We start from the raw sequence: 23,502 nt of genomic DNA, 5'->3' as shown, positions 1-23,502 counted from the left end.
TTTTCAATGACAAAACAAATAATAAAGTGATACATAATAAGAGAGACGATGAAAACAAATAGGTGCTCCTTCATAATGGGCTCTGAGAGACACTCTTATGAGCTCATTAAAGCTGTGTTCAACTACAGACACTCCTGATTCATGATATTTATATCGTAAATAGATCTAAAAGTAAGTTTCGATATATTTACGGTAGGAAAGTTACAAAATATCTTCATGGAACACAATCTTTACTTAATATCCTAATGATTTTTCGAAAATTTTGACCCATACAATGTATTTTTGGTACATTAAATACACCCTTGCTACTTAAAACTTTTGTGGTACAGGGTCGCATATAAATCAAAGCACATGCATTCATTTTCACAGTACGCTACCCTCAAAAGTTTGGGGTTGGTAGGATTTTTTTAATGGTTTTTTTTTTTTTTTTATGTAAAAGAAGCCTCTTCTGCTCACCAAATCTGCAATTATTCAATCAAAAATACAGTATAAACACTTATACTGTAAAATATTATTGCCATTCAAAGTAACTGTTCTCCATGTAAATATATTTAAAGATGTAATTTATTCCTGCGATGCAAAGCAGAATTTTCAGCATCATTACTCCAGTCTTCAGTGTCACATGATCCTTCAGAATTCATTCTAACATGCTTATTTGCTCCTCAAGTAACATTTCTGATCATTATCAACGTTAAAAACAGATGTGTTACCTAATATTTTTGTGGAGTATAGGTACATAAGTATACTGCATTTAATTTTTCCAGGATCTTTTGATGAAAAGAAAGCTCAAAAGAACACAATTTATCTGAAATAGAAATCTTTTCTATCATTATGCATCTTTACTGTCACTTTTGATTAAAAATACAGTACAAACCATAATATTGTAAAATATTACTGCCATTTAAAATAACTGTTCTCTATGTGAATATATTTAAAGCTGTAATTTATTCCTGTGATGCAAAGTTGAATTTTTAGTATCATTACTGCAGTTTTCAGTGTCACGTGATTCTTCAGAAATCATTCTAACATGCGGATTTGCTGTTCAAGAAACATTTCTGATTATTATCAATGTTGAAAACAAATGTGTTGCCTTATTTTTTTTTTGGAAAGTATGATGCATTTTATTTTTCAGGATCTTTTGATGAAAAGAATGTTCAAAAGAACAGATTTGAAATAGAAATCTTTAATATAATTATAAATTTTGATTTTGATTAATTCAGTGCATAGTTGCTAAATAAAAGTATTAATTTCTTTCCAAAAAAAAAATTGTACTTAAAGTATTACCGTGTTTCTAGTCACAAAGCAAGACAAAAATACACCAAAAACCATTGCACTAATTAAACACAGCACCAGTATATGTAGCACACACACACACACACACACACACACACACACACACACACACACACAAGTTCAGACTAACATCGCCAACAGCATTTGGCTGAGAAAATGAACTCACTCTGACATGTTCTGCCTGATGATCGCAGAACCATATTAATATTTGATAAAGTCAGCCTTCCACTTCTTCTGTCCTCTGGAGCTGAGCAGACCCTTTTGCTGAGTTCTCATTATTCATTTATGAGGTTTACAAACTTACACCTTACTTCAAACCTCAGTACATATGAAGGCGCAAGAAACCACAATCCATGAGGGGAAATTACAAGACTGCCTTAACTATTTAAGACTGTTAAGGTCATCAGTCTTTTGTGGAACATTGATGCATTCATCTCTCATTCATGACCGTTTTGAATTGCATATTTTCTGAAAGTACAGAGCTTTGATAATTAAAACTAAGCATTAAAATATCATCTTACAAAGACATTATTGGGAGATATAGAGTGACAACTGCATTTTATATGAGTAGTCTGTTACACTGTTATAATAAAGATCTCACTGGTTCACATTACAAGCTACCAGAATTTCATCTTACTTTGTAGCCATATAAATATCAGCAACTGCACCAAATTACATATTTATGCTCTGTTTGGGCCTCTGAATAAAAATAAGGTATTTTTGACTCCTCGAGTATGAGCTCCATATTCTCAACATAAGAGCCATAGAAACCTGATGTATTTACAACAACAAAAACTTAAAGGAGTAGTTCACTTTCAGAACAAAAAATGTACAGATAATGTAGTCACCCCCTTGTCATCCAAGATGGCATCCATGTATTTCTTTCTTCAGTTGTAAAAGTTAAATTTTTGAGGAAAACATTTCAGGATTTCTCTCCATTTAATGGACTTCTATGGTGCCCCTGAGTTTGAACTTCCAAAATGCAGTTTAAATGCAGCTTCAAAGGGCTCTAAATGATTCAGCCGAGGAAGAAGGGTCTTATCTAGCGAAACGATCAGTTATTTTCTAAAACATTTACAATTTATATACTTCTTAATCTCTACACAGAATACACACAGAGCTAGACAAGACAAGCATTTGAGGTTAAAAAGTATATTTGAGGTTAAAAAGTATTTTTTTTTTTAGAAAATAATTGATCGTTTTGCTAGATAAGACCCTTCTTTCCTCGGCTGTGATCGTTTAGAGTAGGGATGGCGAAAACTAAAAAATTTCTTGACCGACCACCGAGCCTCATTAGCCGGTTGAAACCGGTTAACCGATTAGTTTAAAATATGGTACGCTATTTGAAATAACAGCCATTTCGAGCCGCGCCTGCAATTTCGCAACTCTGTCGCATCTGGCCGCGATCACACCGAACGCGTCTTTTAGTTCTAAAAACGCGAGGCGCACAGCACTGCCTTTTTTTTTTTGGTGACTTTTAATAATAACAGAATATAAAAGAGCGTGCTGCGTTTTTTTTTATGTTGCTAAGCAACGACCAAAACAGCTGTCCTGTCAGTCAAATCAAAGGATTATAGCGCGAGCACTCTAAAATCTTAGTTTTATGCTGTTAAGTAAACTGTCATATTAGCAGAAACCCTAAATAATACAGCTCCGGGTTACCCACGATAGACACAAAAGGTTTCTCCTCTATTTCTTGCAGTCTCCGGACTTTTTAAGCAACCGTAAAATTCCGTCACCACAACAGAAGGCCCGCCTCGTCTCCATTCATTCGATTGGACAATGGAAAAGAAAGCGAATGACGTTGGGCGTTTTTCCGCTCAGAGTTGATTTTTTTTTTCAACTTCACGCGCTCAGAGCGCTCCTGCAAAAACGCGAGGCGCCTGGGGCGCATAAGCAGCGCGTAGAACGCTCACTGCCAACAGAAAACCATTCAAAAGAGGCGCCTCCAACTGCAAAAACGCGTTCGCTGTGATCGCGGCCTCTCTCTGCCGCTCTGCCTCCCGCACACACACACACACTGCCACTCACGTCACTTTTTTAAAATCCCCTACAGCGCGAAACATGAGTCCCGCAAACGCGGCGCCGAAGAGCTTGTTGTATGTAATCGTAGGACAAATGGCTCCTTAGTTTCAAATGGTTTGGGTACAAGGTGATCGCTTTGAAAATAAAGGCGTTTGTCTAGGTTAGAAGCTCATTTGAAACATTGCCACGGCTCATTTAAGAAAATGACAGCTCCGAAGAGACGCCGCTTTAGTTGAGGTAGTGCTAACCATAATAAAGAAAGATGATGATCATCATCACCTTATCGGTTACCACTGAAATGTAGATGTAATGTATTTCCAAATCTAAGCCCATCTTATGCGGAATGTTGCCTATTAGACTGCAACATGATAAAACCAATGGATAAAACAGGCACCTTCAGAATGCGTAAAAGACGCACCGGCACTTTTTTTTTTTTAACCGACTACCGACAACTTTGACCGGTTAACGTTGATACGGTCAACCACCGGTCAAACGGTCATCGGTTAACATCCCTAGTTTAGAGCCCCTAGAAGCTGCATTTTGGAAGTTCAAACTCGGGGGCACCATAGAACTCCATTATATGAAGGGAAATCTTGAAATGTTTTTCTCAAAAAAAAAAATTCCTTAAGACTGAATAAAGAAAGACATGAACATCTTGGATGACAAGGGGGTGAGTACATTATCTGTAAATTTTTGTTCTGAAAGTGAACTACTCCTGTAAGTGTCACCCCCCAATTTTTGAACAAACTTAAATTGTTACAATTCATGAATGCTTTGGAATACAGACCTAAGGTTGGACTTTTTTTTAAAGAAGATAATCTGCATATTAAAGTATTAAAATGTTATAGAAGTTTAAAATTACTGTAAAGAAAATGCACTGTACCCTTTTTTTTATTTGAGATAAAATAAACATTTTACAAAATATTTTTGAATCCAAAACCGCTATAAAATTAAAGCTCTGTCTGAATAAGTTATGTTCCACATTTTAATTATCAAAGTTAATTAAAAAAAAATGGAGGGTCCTGTGAGATTTTATTTAGGGTGTTATACCACAAACAGCCACCGAATTTTTCATATAATTTTTTGATGAATTTTTCTGTCACAAATGTCTGTCAATATTACTTCTATCAAACAATAACCACCAAATATGGAATCTTGAGAATTCCAACAATATGTATTTTGTCAGGTTTATAAAAATGTTGATTCTACAAGACCGTAATATATTTTGTAATATGACACTTGATTCCACCCACTAAGGGGAGGAGACCACTAAAAGATTTTAAAGTACCATTTCCGTAATAACGGAATGTCTGATTTAAAAATGGTTTGCACTGGATGAATTCTGAGGTTTGATATTTGATATATAATTTATGATGATTACTGAATAATTTGATAGAGAAAAAAAAGACACAAAATAAAAGAGCACCACTAGGCCTACCGGTGGGCTGGTGACATTTAAGGGGTTAAATGCAGCTTCAAGAGGCTCTAAACAATCCCAGCCAAGGAAGAAGGGTCTTATCTAGTGAAACGATCGCTTATTTTCTGCATTTATTTTACAATTTATATACTTTTTACCCTTGAATGTTCGACTTGTCTAGCTGTGATGTGCATGCATAGACTGTGCACTCTGACAAGACAGGCATGTGTGGTTAAAAACTGTAGAAATTGTACTTTTTTTTTTTAAAACAACCAATAGTTCCACTAGATTAGACCCTTATTCCTCAGCTGGGATCGTTTAGAGCTCTTTGAAGCTGCATTAAAACTGCATTTTGGAAGTTCAACCTAGCGGGCACCATAGAAGTCCACTATATGGAGAACATTCCTGAAATGTTTTCCTCAAAAAACAATTATTTTACGACTGAAGAAAGAAAGACATGAACATCTTGAATGACAAGGGGGTGAAGTAAATTATCTGTAAAATTTTGTTCTGGAAGTGAACTAACCCTCTAAGGAAAGGTTTTTTTTTTTTTGGTCTAAAGATTTATCAAACTCATCCACTTTAAACTTATATTTCATATGTCAGGCTGTATAAAGCTACAGTGTTTTTAGGGTCACTGTATGCTTTCATACAAATGTGTGAACATTCTTCAAAGTATCTCCCTTTCAGATGCCTCGCTGCTTTGCAGAACTTTGTAAAGCTCCCTCATCCGTTGTCGCTCTCTGTCAGAAAGCCCTCAGGTCAAACTCATTAATCTGTCTCATGGGATGGAGTGAAGGCTACAAGACAGATAGGACGCTGCTGTCTCTCATTTTAAATCACGACTCAACATCTCACACGCTCCTCTCTCTTTTCTCTCCTCCGAATCATTTTAATGACCAGAGGCCCGGTTCCATTCAGATCCGCACCAAAACAAAACATCCACATGGCACTTGGTACTGAGCCCCATCCCATAGGATTCCATGTAATGTCTGAGCTCTTTACAAATGTGGACAGCACGTCTCATTTCGTTTTTCTGTGTGAGAAGTGAACTCCATAGAGACAGAAACAAGCCAAATGAGCAAATTCCTTAATCAAAGCGTAAAGAAAACCTTCCCAGAACACAACGCTGTCTTGGAACGCGGCCCATCTTTACGAATCTGTGCCGTGACGGATAAACTTGGATAAATTGATTCTTTGGAGGAATGATTCAGATCTGGATTATCAGGACTTGAGATTCAGCACAGGATTGCGGGTATGCGGCAGAGGCTCAGTCGATTTTGGTGTTTCAAGCGCTCCTGAAATGATGCAATCAGATTACTGTTCAGTAAAATTTGTTCTTTTAAAAGATATTCAAACTTTTATTAAGAACATATGCTTTTAATTGTTCAAAATGACAGTAAAGACATTTATAATGTTAAAAGATAAGAATTTAAATTTTTTCAACATGATAATAATCAGAAGCAGCAAATCAGCATTTTAGAATGATTTCTGAAGGATCATGTGACACTGAAGACTGCCGTAATCATGCTGAAAATTCAGCTTTGCATCACAGGAATAAATTACATTTTAAAATATACTCAAGTAAAAAACAGTCTTTGGAATTGTAATAATATTTCAAAATTTTACTGTTTTTACTGTATTTTTAATAAAATAAATGCAGCCTTGATGAGCAAAAAAAGCAATGGCATCATCCCATGTGGTCTATATCACAAACTGATAACTAAACATTCACAAACTACATATATTAAAACTTGGACTGCTGGTATACTTTGAAACTAACAATAAAGAGAGCCATTTCTAGTCTGTTAATTCATCAAACCAACATGGTTATTAAAACGGCTAAATATTAGCCAATAATAACTCATATTTAGGCTTATTTAGCCAATACTGCTATATAAAATTACTAGTGAATCAAAAGCTTTTCTCTGTAGACCTTGAAAGTCATCTGTCCCTGAGTGAACTAATGCAGTCAAGCACACAACTGGCTGTGAAAAACACATTTTCAGGGTTGACTTTTACATGGAATTACAACACATACCTCATTAAATTGGGAGAAAAAAAACTCTTTGGGGAGTTGTGACAAGTTAATTTTTTGTAACATTTTGTAGGCTTTCTTATGGAAGCCTGTTTCGGCCAATGAATAAAAAACAAAAAAGGTTATTGAGACTCGTTATCTCACAATTCTGACTTTTTTTTTTTTCAGAATTATGAGACAAACTCACTATTGTGAGTTATAAAGTCAGAATTGCAAGATATACAGTCGTGGACAAAAGTTTTGAGAATTACATAAATATTGGAAATTGGAAAAGTTGCTGCTTAAGTTTTTATAATAGCAATTTGCATATACTCCAGAATGTTATGAAGAGTGATCAGATGAATTGCATAGTCCTTCTTTGCCATGAAAATTAACTTAATCCCGAAAAAAACTTTCCACTGCATTGTTAAGAAGGCTTCAGGGCATCCAAGAAAGTCCAGCAAGCGCCAGGATCGTCTCCTAAAGAGGATTGAGCTGCGGGATCGGAGTGCCACCAGTGCAGAGCTTGCTCAGGAATGGCAGCAGGCAGGTGTGAGCGCATCTGCACGCACAGTGAGGCCAAGACTTTTGGAAGATGACCTGGTGTCAAGAAGGGCAGCAAAGAAGCCACTTCTCTCCAAAAAAAACATCAGGGACAGATTGATCTTCTGCAAAAAGTATGGCGAATGGACTGCTGAGGACTGGGGCAAAGTCATATTCTCCGACGAAGCCTCTTTCCGATTGTTTGGGGCATCTGGAAAAAGGCTTGTCCGGAGAAGAAAAGGTGAGCGCTACCATCAGTCCTGTGTCATGCCAACAGTAAAGCATCCTGAGACCATTCATGTGTGGGGTTGCTTCTCATCCAAGGGAGTGGGCTCACTCACAATTTTGCTCAAAAACACAGCCATGAATAAAGAATGGTACCAAAACACCCTCCAACAGCAACTTCTTCCAACAATCCAACAACAGTTTGGTGAAGAACAATGCATTTTCCAGCACGATGGAGCACCGTGCCATAAGGCAAAAGTGATAACTAAGTGGCTCGGGGACCAAAACGTTGATATTTTGGGTCCATGGCCTGGAAACTCCCCAGATCTTAATCCCATTGAGAACTTGTGGTCAATCCTCAAGAGGCGGGTGGACAAACAAAAACCCACTAATTCTGACAAACTCCAAGAAGTGATTATGAAAGAATGGGTTGCTATCAGTCAGGATTTGGTCCAGAAGTTGATTGAGAGCATGCCCAGTCGAATTGCAGAGGTCCTGAAAAAGAAGGGCCAACACTGCAAATACTGACTCTTTGCATAAATGTCATGTAATTGTCGATAAAAGCCTTTGAAACGTATGAAGTGCTTGTAATTATATTTCAGTACATCACAGAAACAACTGAAACAAAGATCTAAAAGCAGTTGAGCAGCAAACTTTGTGAAAACTAATATTTGTGTCATTCTCAAAAATTTTGGCCACGACTGTAGACATGCAATTCTGAGAAATGTCGCAATTTTGACTATAACTCACAATTGTGATTTTTTATGCAATTTTGACATTATTTCTCAGAATTGCGCATTTATATCTTGCAATTCTTACTTTAAAACTCACAATTGTGAGTTTACATCATGCAATTGCGACTTTATTTCTCAGAATTGCGCATTTATATCATGCAATTGCGACTTTATTTCTCAGAATTGTGAAATATTTCTCACAAATTGCTTATTTCTCACAGAATTGCTTTATTTCTCACAATTGCATATAAACTTACAGCTGCAAGTTACAAAGTCAGAATTGCAAGAAATAAACATTCAATTTTAAGAAATAGTCAGAATTGCGTGATATAAACTCGCAATTCTGAGAAATAGTCGCAATTGCATGATATAAACTCACAATTGTGAGTTTTAAAGTCAGAATTGCAAGATATAAATGCGCAATTCTGAGAAATAATGTCAAAATTGCATATAAACTCAAAATTGTGAGTTAGTCAAAATTGCATGATATAAACTCACAACTGCAAGTTATTAAGTCAGAATTCCGATATATAAACTCTTACAATTCTGTAAACATATCAGTCTTTTTTTCTCCTCAGAACTGGACTTTATAACTTGCAATTGCAAGTTTATATCTCACAATTCTGAGAAAAAAGTCAGAATTGCGTGTTTATAACTAGCAATTCTGACTTTATAACTTGCAATTGTGCATTTATATCTCACAATTCTGAGAAAAAAAAAGTCAGATTTGCAAGATGTAAACTCGCAATTGCGAGAGAAAAGTCAAAATTATGAGATAAAAAGTCACAATTACCTATTTTATCTTTTATTCAGTGGCAGAAACGGGCTTCCAGACTTTCTCTCTCGTACCATGCAATGAAAAAAAACTAATCAGTTTGCAGCCCTGTATATTATTTTACCTTGAACGAACCATGGGAATGTAATTGAGAAACTGAATAGCAACTTCAGAATGGACCAGCAGCAGACCGTTTTATATAATTGCTAAAACCCTATAAAAACAGAAGCTGTGGTGGAATAAGATGGAAGTCGGCCATTCCAAACACAAGAATGTCAAAAAACAAAGAATGGATAATAACTTGTTTAGCAGTAAAACACTTAGTCCCTAAATTCATCACCAGCACTTAAAAGAGACTGAAAAAAGCAATTCAGGGCGGCTGAAGCAGTATATTCTCAGGGTGCCGACGAGGTCGAAGCGACACTTGGCACATCTCCACGGAGAAAAGAGTTTCTCAATTGAGTGCTTCCCGAAGAGTTCAGAAACCTACACGTTTAAAGGAAGAAACTACAATCTATTGAATTAACATCCTTTCTCTGATAGCACGCACATGTGAACAATGACTCTCCTCTTCTGGTCTATTGTTACGCAGCCAAAGAAAGTTTGCGCTGCCAAACTTTCTGGATATTTCAGACATGATGGTCAACAGAAAAATCGAAAGCATGCTTTAGTAATGTATGTGTAATTGTCTTCAGTGACTTTTTTCTTTATACTCATTTCAAGAGCTTACAGAGACCGACACCAATGCTGTATTTCTTGACAGAAGTCCAATCACTTGCAAATGTTTCATGCAAGGATAGACGCAGCACGCACATCAGAATTAAATGGGCCGTATAATTAAAATTTTAATTCTTAAAGAGTTCAACAAGCTATGAAAACATATGGTACCTTTCAGAAGTCAAAACTTCTGTTTGCAGGCCAAGAAGTACTGAAACTAACCAACAACTTGTTCAAAATGCAACTTTCTGATTTCAGGTAAACCAACAACTTCAACAATATCTACTGGGTGATCAGAAACTTGGTTTATAGCTCATAAATATGAGCTATACTCACATATTTCAGCACAGATTGCTTTACAAATTTGTTAAAAATACAACACAGCTTAACGAAGAGGCTGTTTTTAAAGGATATAGCTGTTAAAAACAACATTGAACTTGATGGCAAACATGTAGCACATTAAAAATGCCAGCAAAAGTGCAGTGAAATTAAATGTTTCAACCCATTTAACTCTACTGATATAAATATTTAACAAAAATCTCAATCAAAGCTCACAGTTAAGCTTGCCTTTTTAGAAAAATGCATAAAAATGTATGGATACACTGAGACAAACTGCAATGCCATGTTGTTTTGATCAGTTTTAATTTTGAAGTTAATCTGAAGAAAATGCACTTTTAGTCAGGTTTTAGTCATTCTGAAATGTGCTTTTATCATTTTGTAAATGTAAAATATTTTGATATAGCTTTAATTTACTTTTATTGTATTTAATGTACTTTATTGTTTTAGTACTTCAGCTTGACAACGCAATATTTCTACTTTTGCGTAAGCTATTCATCTAATATTAATGTTTTATTTATTTCAGCTTTATTTCAACTTCTAAAAGTTTTGTGAAGTCAATACTTTTAATAAAAAGAAATTCAGGAAGCAGATACATTTACTGTGAGCAAAGACATCTGCTGCATGAATTCTAAGGCCTCTTTATTATCAACATGATCAGACTTTGTGAAAAAAAAAAAACAACAACAACAACTGTTGCACACAATCTGCTACATGTTTTCTGTCATCTGATTGATATTTCATACTTTTTAGCAAGTAACTTTTATATTGCAATTCATTTTGCAAAACGAACATTTAGTGGACTAAAGCATCTTATGTTTACTTGATTATCAATATATCATTTTTTAGAAAAATCATGTTAAAATGTGATCAAATGTGTTCATTAGGCTTTTTTAGAATGTTTATTTATCCATCTCTCAATCATAACTGTATTGCATTGCATTATGCATTCACTGTGACAAAAAGCAATGCCACTTTGTGTTTTAGTATTATTTATATATTTGTAGTATTTACTAAAATTTTATTTTTCATTCTTATTTTCAGATTAGATTTTTAGTTTTAAGTTCATTTTAGTCACTTTAAAATGTGCTTTTATCATTTTGTATATTTAAAATATTTCTATATAGTTCTAATTTATTTTTAGTCATTTTAGTACTTCAACTTGACAATGCAATATTTCTACTTTTGCATAAGCTATTGATTTATTGTTTATTTCAGCTTTATTTCAGTTACCAAAGTTTTTGTGAATAGTTTTAGTTTACAACACTGATGTGCATTCAACCAAAAGTCCAGATTATTCATATAACAAACGAATAGCTTCACATTATGACACTCAATATTGTGAAACTATTATTATAAAACAGGTAGTTCTGACAATAAAATATTAAAGCATCAACAAACACATATGTGACCCTGGACCACAAAACCAGTCATAAGGTTAAATTTTACAAAACTGAGATGTATATATAATATGAAAGCTCAGTAAATAAGCTTTCTATTGATGTATGGTTTGTTAGGATAGGACAATATTTGGCCGAGATACATCTATTTGAAAATCTGGAATCTGAGGGTGCAAAAAAATCAAAATCCTGAGAAAATCACCTTTAAAGTTGTCCAAATTAAGTTCTTAACAATGCATATTACTAATCAAAAATTACATTTTGATACATTTACAGTAGGAATTTTACAAAAAATCTTCATGGAACATGATCTTTACTTAATTTCCTAATGATTTTTGGCATAAAAGAAAAATCAATCATTTTGACCCATACAATGTATTTTTGGCTATTGCTACAAATATACCCCAGCGACTTAAGACTGGTTTTGTGCTCCAGGGTCACATATGTAAAGTACATTTTACATACTTGTACTGTCAAAAAGTATTTAACTGTGACCCTGGACCACAAAACCAGTCATAAGGGGGAAATATATCTGATAAGCTTTTCGTTAATGTATGCTTTGTAAGGATAGGACAATATTTGGACAAGATGCAACTATTTGAAAATCTAAAAAGGGTGCAAAAACATCTAAATATTAAGAAAATCTGTTACATTTGTCCAAATTAAGTTCTTACCAATGCATATTACTAATAAAAAAAATTATGTTTTGATATATTTACAACAGGAAATTTACTAAATATCTTCATGGCACATGACTTTTACTTAACAGCCTAATGATTTTGGCATAAAAGAAAAATCGATCATTTTTCCCATACAATGTATTTTTGGCTATTGCTACAAATATACCTTTTGTGGTCCAGGGTCACATATTCTAAAACAGGTAGTTCAGACTATTAAGCACACATCTGTGAAATATATCAGTTGAATGTGGTATAAACAGTATAGCAAATTTTTCACACATCAACAGAGTTCAATCTCATTCTTTCTCAAAAGCCTAAATCCAGCAAGGAAGAAACAAAATCGAGAAAATAAAGTCAATCCTACAGCATTTGCTATCTTGTGAAGCCCCCATTTGCCATATGCACAAAATTCCTTCTTAACAATGCTACACTTCTAGTCAGTCCTGTTATCCGTCACTGCTTTCAATAGAAAAGCTTCCTTCACAAACACGAGAGGTCGGCAAACAGTCCGAACTGTTGCTAATCAACTGTGCCTGTAATCCCCTTTCACAAACACCTACTGCTATTTGTACGAAACACGTTCTTATCGCGGCCGCGCTGCAACCGGGGCCTTTTGTTAGGCATTGTGGGCATAACGGTAAAAGTACAGACGGCCTACAGATTTGTTAAGCAAGTGAAATAAAAGCTAGCTGACTTTAAAACAAAGTGCCCTTCAGTTCAACTACAGTCATGTGACTCCACCCCAGAATGCTCTTGTGCATTTTAAAGCGCGCTTGGCAGCTCGGCGTGTCAACCAGGTGCTAATAACACTCGCATTCTTTATTCATTTCCACTCATTTGCATTTACAATGAGGTGGTGGGAAGGAATTGCCCGCTGGGGGGAAAGAGCGTTCGTGGAAAGCAATGGAGTCGTGGAGCGTAATTTACTTTAGCAAGTCACTGAATAAACGGAGCAGCAGTCGGTTTATGTTTCCTATGAACAATCACTAACCAAGTTGTTTGACTGAAGTCTGTTGCATAAAGTCAGATGTATGTTTTTAACAGGGCAATACTAGAAGCGAATAATACTGTCCTTTAATGTATGTAAAAATAGTCGATGCATGAAGGCCTCTAAATGATCAACATGTTCAAAAAGAATGTTGCACACAATCTACTCCATGCCTTCTGTTGTCTAATCTATAGCTCATACTTTTCTGGAAAGCAAAGTACTAAAGTATTATATTGCAATTAATATTACCTTAGTGGACTGAAGCAACTTCACAAATCATGTTAAAATGTGATGATCAAATGTGATCATCAGGCTTTTGAGGAACGTTTATTTGTTCAGCTCTCAATCATCACTGTATTGCATATCATTGTATGTTTTGAAAACCAACTAAGCATTTAAATATCATCTTACTAAGGCACATTATTGAGAGACGTAGAGTGACAGCTGATATGCAATTACAGTTTAAGTCAAAAGTTTACATACACCTTGCAGAATCTGCAAAATGTTAATTATTTTACCAAATGCATGTTATTTTTTTCATTTAGTACTGACGTGAATAAGATATTTCACATAAAAGATGTTTACATATAGTCCACAAGAGAAAATAATAGTTGAACTTATACAAATGACCCTGTTCAAATGATCCACTTTAGTGATAGCTGTTCATGAGTCCCTTGTTTGTCCTGAACAGTGAAACTGCCCGTTGTTTTCTCAGAAAAGTTCTCCTCACAGATTCTTTGGTTTTTCAGCATTCTTGTGTATTTGAACCCTTTCCAACAATGACTCTATGATTTTGAGATCCATCTTTTTACACTGAGGACAACTGAGGGACTCATGCAACCATTACATACGTTTTTAAACACTCACTGATGCTTCAGAAAGAAACGTGATGCATTAAAAGCTGGGGGTGAAAACTTTTGAACAGAATAAAGGGGTGTACATTTTTCTTATTTTGCCTAAATATCATATTTTTTTCATTTAGTACTGCCCTTCAGAAACTACAGAAGATACTTACATGTTCCTCAGAAGACAAAATTAGTTAAATTTACCCTGATCTTCAAATTCAAAAAGTTTTCGTGTTTCCTTTTAAAGCATCAGTGAGTGTTTGAACCTTCTGTAATAGTCTCAATGTGAAAAGATGAATCTCAAAATCATACAGTCATTGTTAGAAAAGGGTTCAAACACACAAAAATGCTAAAAAACCAAAGAATCTGTGGGACCTGAAGGATTTTTTTTGAAGAACAGCAGCCAGTTTAACTATTGAGGACAAATAAGAACCTTATGAACAACTATCACTAAACCAAAAAAACACAGCTGTGGATCATTCAGGTAACAACACGGTAATAAGAATCAAGCATACGTAAACTTCTGAACGGGGTCATTTTTATAAATTCAAATATTTTCTCTTGCGAACTATATGCAAACATCTTTTATTTAAAATATCTTATTCAGGTCAGTACTAAATAAAATAACTTTTCGCAAGGTTATGTGAACTTTTGACTAATTTTTTTGCAGTATACTGTTACAAGGATCTCATTGATTTAAATTACAAGCTATAAGAATTTCATCTTACTTTTTGGTCATATAAATATCAGCATCTGCACCAAATTGCATATTTTGCTCAGTTTGGGCCTCTGAATAAAACTGTTGCATTAAATAAACTGTGGCTCTATTTAAAAAAAAAAAAACATTTTGTATTTTGGGTTTTACAAAGTTATAATAGTTAGCTGCTTCACTTTGACTTCCCAACATTTCTATATCTGAGCATCTCTGCTAATTTAACTATTATTTACATTTAATTTTCATAGGTTTGACCTACCTCGTTTTTGGTTGTTGATCTGAGGTGACAAATATATAAACATGAGACCATTCTGTGATGACTAAAATAGACCACAGATGCCTACATAATCGTGACTCTGGAGGCGCAACAGCATTAAAACCTAAAACAGCAACAATTCAATCTCTATTCTAGAGATGTAGTGACTAAAAATTCACATTCATGTAAACTTCGATTGAAAAGCTCTCTCCATGCACTCATGACAGTCTTCCACCAACAATCCGAGCTTATGTTTACATCTGGCAGTTAGACTTCACCGTTTGTCTCATCACATTTCTCCTACTATTTATGTTTCCATCACAAATGTTGTCTGTGTGTTGTTACATAAGCATTAAAATTCGGATTGTACTTGCAAAACCGATTTACACACATGACAATAAACTTGACTATTCCACATCCATTTTCGCAATAGAATCAACAGGCAGAGGAAGTAAAGCGGTTATGTGTGCTATATAGGCTGCTCGAGCTCATAAGAAATATCCTCACATCACCATTACAGCCTCATAAGCAACGTATTAGATTCAACAGTCGCGTATCAAGGAAATCAAATCACGTACTGGCTTGTGGCAAATATATTCAGCATCTAATTTGCATTAGCAACAAGCCGCGGCGGAATAAAGCCAAATGTGATACATTTGGTTCTGACGTCACAGAACACACACTCAACGTTCTATAGTCACGAAAGAATGAATGTTATGTTACAATATTAGTGATGATACAATGTAGCGTTTTAAAATTCTAAATGTAGCTGTTGTTGCTTGCGTAGGGGGGAGGGGGTGCTCGCGTGCGTTTAAAGCGTCGCGGGTTCTTTTGTTATCGCGAAAACACAGTATTGCGTAAAAAGCCAACGTTCGGTTTCCGTTCAAACACCACATACGTTGTATTTAAAAGCATAAGAGTGAAAATCGCTACTCACCGGATGGGTTTACAGCGGCGGGTGTTGCCATATTGCCTGGGTGGAAACGCAGAAATGCAGAAATGACGCACAATACGAAAATAACGCCGCACGCGATCCTCTCCGAGTGTCTCGAACGCGCAAACTCAGTTCAGCCCCGCATGTGAAGATGTGATGGGGATCGAGCGATGCTGGATGTGCTTTTACTGCGCTTCTGCTCGTGCATGTAGCAGATTCGTAGCGGTCTGACAAACGCAAGATGTCTGAGGGGTTGCGTGAACACCGCGAGACTTCACTGAATTAATGAATGCAGGATCCACGCAGCGGCTTCAGCGCATTTCTGCCCTCCAAGAACTTCAAACCGGGCTGGAAGCCGCTCTGGCATTGTTGCTTTGTTATGGTCATGAGCACAGACAGCACTGGCTGTTCTGAGATCTGTACAATGACAACATTTAGAATGCAGCCGCTATAGCCTATATGTGAAGTTTCGACTTCCGAGTGAAAAGTCAAATTTGTTTTCTCTAAAGCGCATTTGTATATTAGTTTCAGTATCATAATTCAAAACTGAATTAGATATTTGTGACCCTGAACCACTAAAGCAGTCATAAGGGTACATTTTTTTGAAATTGAGATTTATAGATCATCTGAAAGCTGAGTACTAAATAAAGTTTTCATTGATGTATATGGTTTGTGACAGGACAATATTTGGCTGAGATACGACTATTTGAAAATCTGGAATCTGAGGGTGCAAAAAATCGAAATACTGAGAAAATCGTTGTCTAAATGAAGATCTTAGCAATGCATATTACTAATCAAAAATTACGTTTTGATAAATTTACGGTAGGATATGTACAAATATCTTCATGGAACATGATACTTACTTAATATCATAATGATTTTTGGCATAAAAGAACAATCAAAAAATAATTTTGACCCATACAATGTATTTTTGGCTATGTCTACAAATACAGATCTGGCCATTAAAAATGCGTCTATTTTCACGCGGCAGCCTGCAATTCGGCACGCGAGGCCACGCGTCATGCCGCAGCGGCTTTTTTAGATTTTTTTACAACGTGGTTGCACTTCATACAATATCCACCAGGTGGCGCAAGGAACAACATTCTGTAGCCAAACCCTGCACAAAGAGGGATATTTGGACAGTATTTACGTCTGTATTTCATTCTGTATGTAACGGCAAAGTATTTATAATTTCGTTTCTTTTTTATTAAGGTAATTTAGAAAAAAAAAGTTTGGAGCATTTTTGTTCGTTAAACGTAAGCTTTTTGTTTCTTAAAGACCAAGCGGCAGACAGTGAGTTTACCTACTCTGTTTTTCAATTTGCCTTCTCAAATCACGAATTGGCTAAAATAAAATCCATAGATGTAAAACAAAAGATTTAAATACTAAGAGATATAAATGTGTGCTATTAGGTGCCAATCGTTTGTGCGGAGAGTGCAAAACACATTTTTAGGACATGAAGGATCAAGCTCGATCAGTTACATTTTTTTCAGTGGAAAATATGTAACCACTATTTTTTGTCAGACATGATAAATAAATATGTAGAAAGACTTAAATTACTACTTAACGAAAAAAAACGAGGATTTGAGGAGGACTGTTAACTGCATCATCACTGACTCAGAAAACAGTAGTTTCTAAATAAATAATTAAAATATCTCCTTACTGTTTGACAGTCAAGGTATTTACTTGTTCCAGTGTTTTGTGGCAAGCTTTAAACAAGGAACCCTTCCAAGCTGTGCTGAACGTGCGCTCAATGCTGCTGACAGGACCGTGTTTCCACCAGCGCTGCAAGTTTTTTTTTAATCACCACTGAATGTTAAAACATAATTTTAGCCCGCATTTGATCTTTGACGGATTAAAATGCAGGGCTATACGTCTTAAAAGTGTAACATGGAAATATAATGGATGTACTGCGAAAAAAGTTTTATACTCGACAGTAAGTACGTTTACATGGACAACAATATTCCGATTTTAACGCGATTAAATACTCTGATTAAGAAGTAACCATGTAAAATGATATATTTTAATTAATTTAATCCGACTAAAGTCATATTTTGAGTAAACACAAATCGAATTAAGACAGGTGGAGTATTCCTATTTTAGTCGCATTATGGAAGACATGTACACACCTTAATCACACTATTCCCCTTGTGTAGGATTTTTCGCCATATTTTGTGACAGGATACACAAATGCTGCGCTCCAGGCAGGTTTTTGAGCTCGTAAATCACGTCTTCAAAGAACTTTGTAGCGTTCCAAGCAAGTCACGCCAAGAATTTATTATTTTTATAGTATTAATAATTTGATTGCAACGTTAAATTGTCCTAAATATTACTCTATTTTTCCACCGTGTGCCACTTGCATAAACACCGCACCCCTTTATTGTTGTTTCTTGGGCTAAGTCATGTCAGAACTGGGAACTGGGAGTGCGTCGATCTAGTACGAGTTCACGGGTGGGAATTCACGGTTTTAACTGCCGTTCCAGTGCACTTTCACTGGTAGAAGTTTGGAAAAACACGGGTAACGGGTTGCCTGGAACGCGGCATAACGCTCTCAGTTGGTCGCGCTTTAGTTTCATTTTTATTTATTTATTTGTTTCTTCAACATGGGCTTAATCAAAGCTCATTGTTGATAAATAGTTTGTCTGTTATCATAATGTATTGTTTTATGGAAACGTATTTAACATTCAACCCCCTTTTGTGCATATTTGTTAGTAGGCCTAGTTATTTTAATTTTGTGAACGGGATTTCCGCTATTGTAATGTCTAGGATGCTTTTCACTTTTACTTTTGAATTCATGATCTTGGTTTTGCTTACATATTGGCTACACCTATCAATTTTAAGATTAAAACAAATTCTTAAAAGATGGATTTGTTATTTTTAATTAAACAGCATAACAAAAATAAAATAAAACTAACTTATATAGCATTTATTAACAAAAACTAATAAGACGAGGCACTCCATCACATGCTGTGTTATACGCCGACTAAACAATTTATTACAGGGCGCGCAAACACTGAGCAATCAAAATAATTAATTTAAAAATAACAATAAATAGCAAGTACAAAATTACAAAATACATTATAAAATTCAATATTTTAAAGCCACAGCAAATGAAGATTTACATGTTTGAGAGGTAGCTCGTCTTTTTCATACCATTTATACAATTTTAGATACACTTGATTTTATTGATTTGTGCAAGAGGAGAAATATAAACTATAGTTTAGAGTGTAAAAAAATTATTTGATGTATTATTGTGAGTAGTAGTAGTATTTCCTTTTATTTCATTTTGTGCTGTACATTATGATGTCGCGCTGCCCAATGAAGTTTTTTTTTTTTTTTAATACATAAAAGGAAAGGGAACCATTTAGATTTGGCCTAATGTCAATGTAAGTACTATACCCTAGTATTATAATCCTAATATTAAAAATAATGTCAACAAATAAAGACGTTCTGCTTTCTTGTAATTTGCTTGCTGCTTTCATTTTTACGTCACTGTTTAGATTTTATTCGCTGCTTGCAATGGCGATAACAATACAGTGCATCATTTCTCCCTGTTGAGCGCATTGCTGGACGATGTGTGTCAAATACATCCACGGTGCAATTAAGTACAACAACAGAAAAAGTGACTATAGTCATGCCACTATGTACAGTGGTTGAGGTCTAAAATGTTCTAATATTTGTTAAGTGATCATTTGCTTTACTATTTGTAAATTGTATACAATAAAAATATATTTTGTTCTGTAATTTGCTTGGCCTGACTTGGCTTTCATTAATGAAAAGAAAATGTAGTTGTTGTTATATTTGTCTTGAAAATATCGATATACCAACAACTATATTTTCTATATATTTTCATCTGTGTGCGTGCGTGCGCGTATATAGATAGATAGATAGATAGATAGATAGATAGATAGATAGATAGATAGATAGATAGATAGATAGATAGATAGATAGATAGATGAAAATAGAGAAAATATAGTTCAAGAACAAAATATAGAACAAAATGTGTACACACAAATGTTAATATACACTTTAAAAATATTAAATGATATCTGTTTAAAAAACTGTTTCACATGAAAAATATAATTTTATTGCATGTCGCGGTGTTATGTGTAGTTGAGTCAAAGAAGGCTACAGTTAGCCAGCTCTAGATCAGTGAGTCTCAAGCCACCCCCCTTCCCCTGGTTTGCATTTGTATAGCTCCAGTAATCATTTACATATAAAAGCTACACCGAGGCCAAGGTGACATGAATCATGGGGGGTGTCAGGTGCTAAGCCTTCCACATCAATTTTTGGCAGTTCCCTACAATTATCTGTGCTAACTGCGCATTCCTGTGAACAGCCATTAACCTGAAACTTCTGCGACAATTCACAGTGTCGTTAAATGACGAAAACCACTTTTTTCATGCAGTGTACATCGCAAAACCTCTAGTGTCTTCATGTACTGTATATTGAAGTTTAGACAGTTTGCAAGAATATTTAGTATCACTGGTGTGAAAATGCTGTTAGATGGCGGTGGAGTAAACGGGAGTTGAGACTGGCAGATCCAGCTATTTTAGGCTACTTTGAATTTAAAGTTCAGGTTGCATTGTCCGATAAAAAAAAAATAAAAATGATCAGAACTATCAGCACAGTATATAACACTAATCTGGTTGCACAATAGAAAGAAATATGCAAACACTAGCCATGAGCCGTGTCAATTTCGACACAAAGGGAAGTGGGAACTATTTGTTTTTTTCAGTTATTTTAAAAGTAGCAGTTAATGAGGCGATCAGCGGCAGTATAAAGAGCGAAATGTTTATGAATAGCCGAATGGGGATGGGGGGTGAATGCTGCCTGTTTTGCCTTGTAATCAACATTTTATTGAGACTGTTTTTGGGGGGGTCCAACTGTGTAGCATTCGGTTTAATTGCGGATTCAGCATTCAAATGCATGCCAGGGAAAAGGGGAAAGCTTTCCTCACACGCTCCACCTATGATACACCCTCTTATCACAAAACATTAGTGTCCACACCCCTGACACACTGTACGAATATATACAGTCCATCCATCTGTAAAGTCATCTCAAAATGACCAAAATCAGCAAGCTGCATTCCCAAGACATCAGGGTGATGAGGTCTGCTGGAAGTTCTACTCAAGAAATATCCCGACATCTGAAATCCATTGGTGTACACGCTACATTGAGCACTATCCGGAGACACTACAAAGAAAGATCATCACACAAACGTAATCCTCGCAAAATAACGGAGTAAGTTACCCACTGCATGACGCGAACACAAACACTGGCCTAAATACCGGTTAATGCTAAGTGGTGGTTATGCATAAACTGTCAAATGTTTAACTATTTTCTGTTTTGCCCTTGATTTTAGAGACATTGTCCTATCCATAGAGAATATCACTCATCAGAATGATGAACTGGTGTCATGTTCCGTGAAAAAACAGCTATGGCGTGACAGCGGAGTGGAAATAAGCGAGCGATCCATTCGGAGGATAAGGCAAAAGCTTGGGTGGAAGTATGGGAAAACTCAACATTGTCCCATGATCAGAGACAAAAATAAAGAGTTACGTCTCCAACAAGCCCAAAAATGGATTGCTGAGAAGGAGTCATTTCACGATGTAATTTTCACTGATGAAACAACAGTGGCTTTGGACCGCTTTGCCACCATGTCATTTCGTAGAAGTGGGAGACACGTGTCTAAACCAAAGCCAAAGCACCCGCTAAAAGTTCATGTTTGGGGAGCAATATCCAGACTGGGTCCGGGACCGATTGCAATCTTCGAAGGCATAATGGACCGGTCTTTCTTTGAAAATGCTATTGTAACAGAAACTGCTGCCCCATACATTAGGGAAAACTTCGGAGCACATCACCGTTTTTTCCAGGACAATGACCCGAAGCACACTGCTGCAGGCAGACTCATTGCTGAACAGGGTGTAAACTGGGTGAAGACTCCCGCCGAATCCCCCGACATGAATCCCATTGAAATGGTGTGGCATGCTCTGAAAGATTATATTCGAAAAGTAGCAAAACCAACTACAAAGTCTGACTTAATTGATGCCATAAATAAATTCTGGTTTGAGGAACTTACAGCAGTGGCATGCAACAAGTACATAAACAGACTGTTTAAAGTTCTTCCGGCTGTGGTGAAACATCAGGGTGGACATACTGGAATGTAACGATGTATAAAGTTGTTTAAAAATGTCTAAGCATTGGCAAAACTGTAAAATGAAAATAAAATGTACATTAATGATCACTTGAATAAATAAGCTTTTTTAACGTTGTTGTTCAGAATCTGCTGTTATCAAAAACATAAAATAATACTGATAATACTGATAAAAATGCATAAACACGAGTTTAATGCATAAATAAACCTGAGTGAGCATAGTAGCCCGGGATTATCAGAGATAGGTTTATTAATATTTCATTTTGAGTTAAGAAATTATTATATTAATTGTTATAGAAATTAATACAATATTACATAATTATATAGGCGTTGCTGTATATGCCAATGCTGTCTGTGCGCGATTTAGACAGCATTCACAAGTGTATCATGAATAAATATTACATGTATTTCCAATTAAAAAGCCCTACAAGAAACATTTCATGCATCACACACAGTCTTGTCCATTAACTGATCCTCTTTTTTTCCGTATTATTCGTTTATATCCATTATTTTCAACTTCATTTTGATCTCTTTACATAACATTCTGGGCTGCGTTTCGATTAATTTTAGTGCTTAAAAGCGTTTTCATTTTGTGAGCGTTCGTTATTGTTTCACGTGCCTTTCCCAAAAGTGCACTTAACACAATTGCAAATTGCAATTAATATACAAATCATTGAAGAGTGAATTATTCACGTAGTTTCATTTGGAAATAATTTATTGTCACACAGTGAAATAGGCCTACATTCCTTATATTAACTGATAGTATTTTTTTCCGTGTTGGTATTAATATTATTATCATTATCATTATTATTACTATTAGTAATAATATTACTATTAGCCAGTTATTATTGTATATATTTTTAGTTTCGTTTATATTCGTTTCCCCCACCCTTAATTTTGCTCTCTTTACTTAACGTTCATGTAAATGATACTGTAAATGCTTGACATATGCTATATGACTGAATTTTACTGGAATGTAGTTTAAAGGTTGAATTGAACATATTTTATTTTGTTTCGTCTAATTAATAGACTAGACTATATAATTACTAAACTGTTTTACTGAGGAATGCATCATTCACGTAGTTTCATTTGTAAATGAAAACATGCTAATTTATCGTCACACACGGGGAGAAATACAATCAAAAATTTTATTGGCATAATTGTCAGGTGTTAAAAATAAATAGCCCTAACCAGATATTAAAATAATAGTAGCCTATTAATAATAAAGTGATTTAGAGCTATCTACTTTTTTGTTTATTGTGAATCGCTTAACCTAAATAACGTTCTGTATATCCTATTTGCCATATATTTAGCAAATATTGTAAACGACAATTATGCCAATAAAGTTTTGCCTTTATGATTGTATTAATGCCCGTGTGTGACCATAAACGATTTACAAATGGAACGTGAATGATTCACTCGACAATGAAACACTTTATAGGTTA

The 23,502-nt window shown here is 35.3% G+C and overlaps 1 protein-coding gene across 1 annotated transcript in view; it reads right to left on the bottom strand.

Annotated features, from left to right (window-relative positions):
* Window positions 1-16,275, bottom strand: part of LOC141331683 (aryl hydrocarbon receptor nuclear translocator 2-like) — a 366,477-nt gene extending 350,202 nt beyond the window's left edge. The window contains exon 1 of the mRNA XM_073836720.1: window positions 15,904-16,275. Coding sequence (XP_073692821.1) covers window positions 15,904-15,934 — 31 coding nt within the window. The 5' untranslated portion in view covers window positions 15,935-16,275. The remainder of the gene's footprint in view (window positions 1-15,903) is intronic.
* Between the last annotated feature and the right edge of the window lie 7,227 nt (window positions 16,276-23,502).

Source organism: Garra rufa, chromosome 3 (assembly GCF_049309525.1).
Source record: "Garra rufa chromosome 3, GarRuf1.0, whole genome shotgun sequence".
Lineage (NCBI taxonomy): Eukaryota > Metazoa > Chordata > Actinopteri > Cypriniformes > Cyprinidae > Garra > Garra rufa.
This window is presented reverse-complemented; position numbering and strand designations above follow the sequence as displayed.